Genomic DNA, 10858 nt, shown 5'->3' with positions numbered 1-10858 from the left:
AAAAATTGCTAAAAGAGTATTTTTGTTATTAAAATATTGTTCATTTTAAGAATTACCATTTTGATAGAATATTTTAATATAGAAAATGATAATTTATCATTTTCAAAATTAAAATGAATAGAATCGTTTTGAACTTACATCCTTGGACACTGCAATCAACATTGCTCTAATGTAAAAATGCGCAGGGAGCCTTAGATTTCTTTCCTTGAGATACAAAGAAAGACATCTATGATTTTTTGTGCACCAAGTCAGTACAGTATTAAATGCAATGTTCAAGGAAGTCAGTTCAATATTTTCCAAATCAATCATGCATCATTTTGGTAATTTTTTTATATTTTGGTGTACATTTTAATAAAACATCCTTATCTATATCTATATATCTATATATTTATAATTTAAATCAAATAATATTTGTGGCTATCCATCAAACATAAGGCCGAGATAACAAGTATTTTCCAACATGCTTACTGATTTTCAGGGTTAAATTTATAAGCAATCTTTAAAAGTATTTTCCATCTTAACCGTCTATATGATAGATAGCCTCAAACTTTAGCTGAAGAAGTCAAAACCAAGCAAATTTTCTTTTCGGACTCTCTTTCCCACTTGAAATCCAAACCCAAAGTGGGGACACTAAAAGAAAGGGACAGTATGGAGAATCTTTAGAACTGATTTTCTCTCTCACTGTCTCTCTCCTCCCAAATACTTTAAAAGCAACCCTAGCCCACTTCTTTCTCCCATGCACTTGTCTTCTTCACTCCCAACACTACTTGTGTTGGTGCTCTCTCTCTCTCTCTCTCTGCTCTGCTCTGCTCTCTTCTTCTTCTTCATTGCACTCATCAGTCTCTCCATAACTTGTTCCTGACACTTCACCTCTCTCTATCTCTAACTCTTATCTATTTATCTATCTACCTTCTTTCATACCCATCACCCTAATTTATTGTTCCTGACATATTTCAACCCATTTGTCTTTCTGATTTTGTCTCTCCTCTCATCTTCCAATCCTTTTAACTTGATCCTGACACATACACACAAATACATCACTATAAAGATGTCTAGCAGAAGATCTCGTTCAAGGCAATCAGGGGTTTCTAGGATTACAGATGATCAGATCAACGACCTTGTTTCCAAGTTACAACAACTTCTTCCTGAGCTTAACAATAGGAGCTCAGACAAGGTAGTTTTGGACTTTTCTCTTCTTCTTTATATCTTTTGCACTCTCCTTTATTTGGTATATGAGTTGGGTTCATGCCCACACCATATATCATTTTATGTTCTCTTCTATCTGTAACTGAGATATTGGATTCTCCACTAGGGGGGACAGAGAGAGAGAGAGAGAAGGGGCCTGGGGTATAAAAGTTCATAGCTTAGTGCAACTAAGGCCTAGTTTGGGAACGTGGTATCTTATGTTTTGTAAAAATGCTTCTATAGAAGCACTTCTTGTGGAAGCAATTTTGCATTTAAAAAAAAAAAAAAAAAAACAAACCTTGAAATTTTTTGTTATAATATTCCAAAAATATTCAGATTTTAATCATTAATTAAAAAAAAAAAAAAAAAGGATAAAAGAAGAAGAAGGGCATTGTTGTCCAAAAAATCCATAAATTCTATGCTCTTTAACTTCCCACCAACATTGGAGAAGCTGGTATCAGTGGTATGAGTAGTTTCTCGTTTTTGCCCATTTTCAGCTTTTGCATTTTATGGAAAACGCTTCTTAAAGATCTGTGCTACCAAATGCTAATTTGAAGTAAAAAAAAATTCTTGACCACTAAAAATGCAAGAAACACGCTCCCAAACACTTATAAGTTTTATTTTTAAAATTTAAAATTTGTTAATTACTAATTAAGCTTAATTTGATTTGGTATATATAGGTATCTCCAGCCAAGGTTCTACAAGAGACATGTAACTACATTAGGAGCTTACACCAAGAGGTCGATGACCTAAGTGAGCGGCTATCTCAGCTATTGGCGACGACAGACACCACTAGTGCCCAAGCAGCTATAATTCGGACTTTACTTATGTAATAAACCTTTAAATTTATGCTATTTTATTCTCTCCCTTTGTCTTGGGTTGGTTACCAAGCAATGGGTTTAAATTGGATTTCACGACATCATATGCCTTACAAAGACTCTTGTACTACTTTAGCTCTATATATATAATAAAATGACTTGGACTTATAAAGTGTCTTTCACTTTTCTGACTAATTAAGTTTTTTTGTGAGGGTTGATACATAGCTATTTTAGAGCTTTTCTTGTAAACAAAGCTATGACTGCATTTACATCAAAGGTTTAATTTTGAGACAAATCTTGGGTGGGGCTGTGAAATGGATTGCAATCAGAAATCCAATCCAATTCGTTATGATCCAATAAGTTATTGGGTCAGTTATGGATCAATAGTTTCCCAATCCAAAAAAATATGTGACAAGATGCAGAAATTATATCTATATGGAAAGAGTCTTCGTGCTGGAGTAACATTAAAATTGACATTGATTCTCACATTGCTGATGTGGAGGTGCACACATAGCCATATATGCTTTTCAGTCGTATCTCGTTGAAAAACATCTATGATTCCATACACATATCCATGTCAGCAATGTGAGAATCGATGTCAATGTTAATGTTACTCCAGCATGACTCTTTCCATATACACATAATTTCTACATCTTGCCATATAGTTTTGGATTGGGTCCTACGTGAGGACTAAAAGAAGCCTAAAACAGTCCACGCCCTTTGAACCAAAATGGCAATCCACGTGACCCAAATAAGGATAGGCCCTCATGAAAAAGGGAAAAAAAGAAAAAAGAAAATGGATTCTTCCTTACTTGATGACTAACATGGATCCACATTCCATACTATTAGTGTTAATTGAGATATTGATTCTCATTTGTTAGGTCCTTTTCCTTTCTTTTTCTTTTTCTTTTTTTTTTATTATAAAAAAATAATTTATTTTATGATTTAATCTCCAATTTATTTTATGATTTAATCTCCAATGGTTGGAAACATGCAAATTTTCTAAAGGGCCCTTACCTTTGATATTTCGACCATTGTGAGCTAAATATCAAGACCAAAAATTATTAGAAAAATGCATATTTTTCGGATGGTTTTATCATTCTAATCTTTATTTTAGCCAATAAAGAGTTGGATAAAACAGTTCAATAATGAGAAATGAGCACTCATTATGTGAGGCAAACCACTTCTATAGGTCTCGAAAATGTTGAATTAATTCAATTATTTTTTAGTCATTTTTGATTAGTCTGATCTCAGTCCTAACCAATAAGGGTATAGAGCTGGTCTAAAGTAGAGTCTGCTTATTTAGGGCCAAGGTTAGGGCCCAAACAAGACATACCCTTCCCAGCCCAACCCAATAAGGGTATATACTCGTGAAAAAATCCCATAAACAAACACACTATCCCTAATTGTTAAAATATATATGAAATCCAATGGTCAAGATAAAACATTAGGAGTTATATCATACATCCTTAGCTAAATCCTGATTGTTCAATTTTACATTTTAAAAATCAAAATTTTGTGTTTATTTTTTTTTTCTTTTCATGAGTTTAGAGATCAAAAAAATTTCCTAAAATCCATACACCAAATAAATGAACAAAGATATTTTAACATCCCACATATTTAAACAACAATTAAAGAGTATGAAACATACATTTAATACCCAATGACTTGGAGCGAGTGAGCCTTAAGATCTCTGATTTGCTCCTGATCGATCATAATGCCTGTAGAGGTAAAATCTAGGATGCCGTCGATTTCTCGAGATTTATCCCTAACAATCGATCTTCATTGTTCTCGAGGCATTCAAAATGATCAAAAATCACACAAAAAAAATAATCAAAGAGAAGAGAAAGAGCGAAAATAAGAAGAAAGATTTGTTTACGAGATTCGTCCTAGAATCGGACTACGTCCCCGTGCTCCAAAGAACCATTTCAATTATTCTTCAAGCCATTACAAGATTTACAAATCCTAGCCTCCTCTCCTATTTCTTTCTCCTCAGAGCCTCCATCTCTTCTACCTAATCGTTTTCCTTATATAGATAGAGAGAAAAATCCTAAAAAAAAAGTTAAACAAATTAGGATTCTCTACAAAATCTATCATTATCTGGAAATATATATATTCTATAATCAATTAGGAGATTTTTATTTTTGGATAAAGTTACAATCTTAACCAAAAATCTAATCAAGGATATATCAATGCCTTGAGTTATGTATTAATTATCGTGTGATTGATCATCGATATTCATTTTATTTATGCCACGTGTCCAATATCGATTTTACCCTTTACAATTATCCCTCTTCTCGTTAGTGGAAATTGGTGAGGTCGATATCTATTTAAGAGAATATTATACCACTCTCGTGTCTTCACTTTACTTCATAAAAATATTACTCCCTCCTATTCCCCTAAGGAAACGATGATCCCTTGGAACCTTATGGTTATTCGATCATCATTATCTCATTATAGAGTTATCATTTCGGACATTAGTCATTTAAAACCTTTAAGCCACTAAGAGCTGCTCTTTCACACAAGATATCTTAACCACTCATAACATAGTTATATTAGGGATTTGACTCTGCTCCATTTGCATAGTCTTGCTCAATCCACCCAGCAATACTAAGGACCCAGTTCTGTTCTATTTGCACATTCCTACTCAGTTCACCCAGCTATATTAAAGACCCTGTTTTGTTATGCATGTACAGTACTACTCAGTCCACCCAGCTATACTAGGGACCCAACTATACTCTGTCTACCTTGCTCTATTCTGCCTGCACAGTCTTGCTCAGTCCACCCAACTATACTAGGTACCCACTTCTATGCTTTGCCACTCACGACAAAACGAAGTCATGAAGATTCCTTACCCTTAATGGGGCCCAATTAAGTGCTTTACCATTCAGGATAGAGTGAGGTCATGATGACCTCTGACCCCCAAAGGAACCCAATTCAGTGCTCTGCCACTCAGGACTGGACAAGGTCATGAAGACCTCTGACTCCCCACAGGGGTCCAACTTATTACTTTGCTACTCAGGACAGAGTAAGTTAGGGAGATCTCTGACCCCCAAATGAGCCAAATTTAGTGCTCTGTCGTTCAAGACAGAACGAGGTCATGAAGACCCCTAACCCCCAATGAGGCCCAACTCAGTGCTTGCAACCTGCAACTTTTAAGCAACACCAAAAAATAATAGCAATTGCAGATAATATAACGTGATTATTAACCCCCAATCTAGTCACGTGATTTGATGTAATCTCTTGACTTGATCAAATTCTTGAAGATAAGCTTGACTTAGCGGAATCTTGTGACTCGACCAAGTTTATGACTTAAATAAAAACATACCATATTTTATACCTCCATGTTGTGCACAAACCAATCATCATGAGCAGAAATTGAGTAGGGTTGAGTAGACCAAGTCAACTCTTGTGAGTCGGCACTAATCGATTAGAATTGGTAATCTTCCTATGATGTATATCCTCTCAGGAATATACCACAATGTCAACCACTCCCACATGAACCTAGCCATATCCAAAATGGTCTAGTGATAACAACCTCATAACTTTTTACACCTTCTTGTGAGCATCCCCATGTGCAATACATGAATAACACATATATTTGGCCATATCAATAATATCCTTGACTGTATCACTACTTTTAGATGCATTGTTTTTATTTTTTTATTTTTTTTATTTTTTTTATTTTTTTTATTTTTATTATTACTTTTGCCCTTTTTGTACATTATACCTTTCACGTAGTCATGTTAGAATACCTTGGTAGTACCATTAGCATTACCTTTATCTTTTACCTTTTGTACTTATTTTTTCCTCTTGATGTTGACACAACACTATATTTAGAATTTTGTAATCTGCACGCCTCTTTCTCTCGTGCATCTTAAAATGATTATTGCCCCAGAATGACACTAACTTATCACCTTATACAACTAATCTGTGATATAGACTCTAAATTGATCATGACTAACCGATCGTCGTCACACAATTAAATCGCTACCTGCGATTTCTTGATGTGCCACTACTTTTTGATCGTATTAAACCAATGCCCATCAAAGGGTTTAACAACTAAATCAGATCCCAATGGGGTGTCCAAAATTCTCCCACTTTTCATCGATCCATCCTACCCGTCGATTTCTTTTAACTATTAAAAGCATGCATCATAGTCTCCAATGTAGATTAAGACCATCTTAAAAGTGGTTCTTATTTGATCCCATATACGATGCCAATTTGTAGAAGTAAAATCTCGGATGCTGTCGATTCCTCGAGATTTACCCCGTAAACAATTAATCTTCATTGTTCTTTATACACTCAAAATGATCAAAAATCACACAAAAAGTAATCAAAGAGAAGGGAAATAGAGAGAAGACAAAAAATAAGATTTGTTTACAGGGTTCATCTTAAAATCGGACTACGTCCTGGGGCTCCAAAGAGCCATTCTATTATTCTTCAAGCCATTACAAGATTTACAAAACCCGGCCTCCTCTCCTCTTTCTTTCTCCTCAGAGCATCCATCTCTTCTACCTAATCGTTCCCTTTATATAGATAGAAAGACAAACCTTTAATAAAAAGTCAAACAAATCAGGATTCTCTATAAAATCTATTATAATCTAGAAATAGATATTCTCTAGTCAATTATGAGACTTTTTATTTCTGGATAAGATTACAATCTTAACCAAAAATCTAATCAAGAATATATCAATGCCTCAAGTTATGCATTAATTATCGTGTGATCGATCATCGATATTCATCTTATTTATACCACGTATCCAATACCAATTTTACCTTTTAGAATGCCTATATCCAAAAATAGTCCAATATAATAATATATAAGAAAATATATTAATAAATTGTGAGCCTATCTAATGTTTTAACCGATATCAAATCTTTAGGATAAATTTTTGTTTGTTATTTATTGTTTAATGTATTTATTGGTTTATAATATATTAATTTTGACCGTAGTGATTCAAACTGATGAGGGTCAGAGTTATTAAGGTCTGTACCCAATAAGATCTTAAACTTGTGATAGTTGTAGACACTCGAATTTGAGCGGGCCCTCGACGCAAAATACCCCAAAAATTGAAAAAACTGGGAATGGGCTCTAAAGCCCAAACCTATAAAAACCCAAGGCATTTTCAATTAATAAATGTTTGAGGCCACTCACGTGGCCCATGGACCCAAACACCTCATCCCTAAATCCAACCCTATATAAGCCCCAAAACCCATCTTTATTCTACAACCCAACCCAAATCCACCACCTAAGCCCATTGGATCCCTACCCCAATCCACTACTAAAGCCCAAAGTCCAATTCAATACCCAAACCCAATCCAACCTATCAATCTCATCAAACCAATTACGAACTCAATACAAAAAATGACACATGTCATCACACCCTTCCACCTCCCTCATCTAATCAACCAACTCCATCACTTCCCTCCAAAAATCAACTCAACCCATAACCCTACCCTAACCTATTCCCTATCCTCTCATCATCAACCACCAACATCACAACCCATACCCTACACATCCTAACCTATTCCTCATTTCTCTAACACCATCAACCACCCACATCACTTTCCCTTAAAACACTCCCACAAAAATCACCTCAACCCATACCTCCTACCATCACCCCCATACCCTTCTCTCTAATCAACCAACCACCATCACCAATCAACCAATCTCATCATCTCCCCCATTTGCCACATGTCATCATCCCTCCACCTCTCCCAAAATCTACCCAATCAACCTCTTACACTACCCATCCTCTCAAATCTAACACCTTACCTCTTCAACCATTTCTACACTCATTCTCCAAACAACTCTCTTACACCCATCAACCATCACTCATCTCACCCCACCAAACACTCTACCCAAATGGATTTGGGTAAGATCCAAACCATTTGGGTTAAAACACAACCCATTTCCCTCATTACAAAATTACCTTTATTTCCCCCTCAAATTTCATACCCTTCTTCTCTCAAACCCATGCCATTACCCCTTATTCTAATCCCTCACCCTATTATACCCTTAAAATACCTCTCCAACTTCTATAAAAATACCTCCATTCTCAACTTTCAATCCCTAAGGAAAAATCCAACAAAAAACTCTCAAAAGAACTAACAAAAGAAAAGAATCAATCTCTCAACAATTCTCCCTCAACTCACCTTACTACTCTCAACCATCAATTCTCCACTCTCAACACCCCACTCTTAACTCAACTCACTCTTCTACAACCTCAAGCAAGTCCAAGTCAACTCAAAGGAAGACATATTTGAAGATCAACTCAAGGACAAGGTGAGTTTGACAAAATAAACACCCCCCTCAATTCCCCTATTCTACTTTCCCCTTTCTTACACATTTGCACACACCACGATGGTTTAAATCACCAAAGGGCCCCTTCTTCATAAGGGTGCCCTCAATGATTTGAACCAATATCGAAAGTCCCTCACACTTGAGGGCACACATCAAATCATTTTCGATTTTATTTTCCTTTATTTTAAAAAATGACCGAATCCGAGGTTATCACGTTACGTGGATGGAGTAGGGTGCCTAACACCTTCCTTACTCCATAAATGGACCCCTTACCTTGAATCAAGGTTGGATCACGTGCATTATCCAACGAGAGTCATCGAACATACAAAATGTATGATTTTTCGAAAAATGTGACATCGGGTGACCATTCACACCCTTTTACCAATTTGAATGGTGGCGACTCCAAAACACCCTAAAGTGGAGGGATGTTTTTAAAACATCGAAAATCCCGTGTCCACAATAGTCAAATATTGCTGATTGTTCTTGACATTTGTCTTTGCATGAAGTACTCCATTATTTTTTTTATATATTATACAGTGGTATTCTCGTAAACCATGGGACCTGGTATCGTATTTAGGCTTGTGCCTAGTCCATAGACCATTGCGTCTTATCCAACAGACTAGTCCACTGGGCTTTCGTTTGACCCACACATCCCATTGCTAGGTAAGCCAGGAGGCTTTGGAGGTTCGAACACATGATCAGGGACAAACTCCTGCTGGTGTCTTACCATCTCGCTGCACCCTTAGTGAGTAGTACTCCATTATTATTGCACCCCATTCAATTTTGAGTATGATGGATATAGCTTAAAATGGGTCGGGTTTTGGTCGGATATGAGTATGTCCATATTCAGATCAGATATACTCAGACGAAATTTTGTATTTGGATCTTATTAGTTAAGACCATATCCAGACCATTTTGGTTTCACTAAACTTGGATCCGGATTTGACCCGATTGAATCACTTTATTTGAGTCAATCTGGTTGGATAATTCCAAACCGTTCAACAATTTTTTTTTACTATATTGCTTTTTCTAATTGCTATACTATTCAATTATACCATTATAATTATTTTATTAATTCTATTAGAATTCATATTATATTAAAGTAGTAGAAAAAATATACTTTAAAAAATATTTAAAAAAATGCAATATATCATTTGGATCTAGGGATATGGGACGAATCCTTATCTGACTTGGGTCAAGGGACACCCATATTTTTATTCGGATCTAATCCAAGGGTCCAAGCCCATGAAATTTAATTTTTGATTACTTGGATTTCAAATAAAATCCAATCCATTTTATGCCCTACTAATAGAGCCGGTTACTCACTAAATTACGTCATGATCGCTCCTAGAAGCATGTATTGTAGGATTGTACAACAAAAATAAAATACTCTTGGTGGAGAAATCTTGGATAAAAGAAAAGTGTGAGATCATGATAAGACGTAGACATGCGAATTATGGAGGTTTAAAGGAATGTAGGTTTTTATTGAAGGGAAGTAAGCACTAGTGAAGTAAAAAAATGAAAGATTTAGGTCCAAGCATTGCTGTTGGAGACTCCCCATGTGAAAAAATGGGTAAATTATTCGACGCCAAGGTTGCGTCGAATTTATCCCTTTTTTTACGTAGTGACTGGTGTTACCAAGATCATGCTCAATAGAACTTGAGCTCTAATGCCATATAGAATAATGAAATTCAAATGATTATAAACCTAGGATTAAATTACTTATTTATTTATAATAATTAACTTTTAGAAGAAACGGCCCAAACTAGACTTCAATGCATAGTTTATGTTAGACTAATAGTTTACTAATGTGTGTTGAGATACACCAAATCATAAATCATATTGGTGTTCTAGCTAATAGAATCCTCCCGAGATCAATGTATCCAGTTCAATCCATTTACCAAAAAATTTCATGGTATTAGAGCCTTGGCCAGCTCAGATCTTGCGATCAAGTCGATCGTGGTACTGGATCTTAGTTTAATATACCTTCTACACAAGTGAAAAAGATCACCAATCCAGATTAATCCTCCCTTGCGTTCAACGTGTCTCATCTTTCTTTCCCTTACTTGCTGCACTAGAACTGATGGAATCGACCTCATATCTCATTTGTCCCCAAATAATTTGCTCGTAATTCCATTCAAGAGCAAGACAATTTCAACATTGTTTACCTACTTTCCTAGGTTTTCTTTTGGCATTTCTTCAAACAATTTCTGTTACACAGCATGCAAAATAATTTGGTCTACGTTTTATGGCCCAAAAGAGTCCACATTTGAGTCCAGCCTTATTGGCTAAGATCCTTTGAGTTGAGTCTCTGAATCTCGTATGATCAAAGCTCACCTAGGTCTATTCTCATGTACAGGCCTACAGAGGCCATCGCCAATGATCAAGTTTATAGTAGTGTAGACATTGAGCATGTTTGTTAGTCCATTATAAACCATTTTTTATTAACTCAACTCTCGGATTAAAGTCCATCAGGTTTTAATCTTAGCCTAAACTGATAATGACCAAATTTAGGCCCATCTGAGTTAAGTGTGTTGCTCTCCCTTAA

The 10858-nt window shown here is 35.6% G+C and overlaps 1 protein-coding gene across 1 annotated transcript; it reads left to right on the top strand.

Moving 5' to 3' along the window:
- The first annotated feature begins 725 nt into the window (after nt 1-725).
- On the top strand, nt 726-2184 carry LOC147401227 (transcription factor ILI6-like). The gene is made up of 2 exons (XM_086441561.1): nt 726-1174; nt 1866-2184. The coding sequence occupies exons 1-2, from the start codon at nt 1049-1051 to the stop codon at nt 2016-2018; spliced, it is 279 nt and encodes a 92-aa protein (XP_086297687.1). The 5' UTR covers nt 726-1048; the 3' UTR covers nt 2019-2184.
- The last annotated feature ends 8674 nt before the right edge of the window (nt 2185-10858 follow it).

This window comes from Akebia trifoliata, chromosome 5, assembly GCF_017979445.1.
Source record: "Akebia trifoliata isolate Shusen 1 chromosome 5, ASM1797944v1, whole genome shotgun sequence".
In the NCBI taxonomy this organism is placed as follows: Eukaryota; Viridiplantae; Streptophyta; class Magnoliopsida; order Ranunculales; family Lardizabalaceae; genus Akebia; species Akebia trifoliata.
This window is presented reverse-complemented; position numbering and strand designations above follow the sequence as displayed.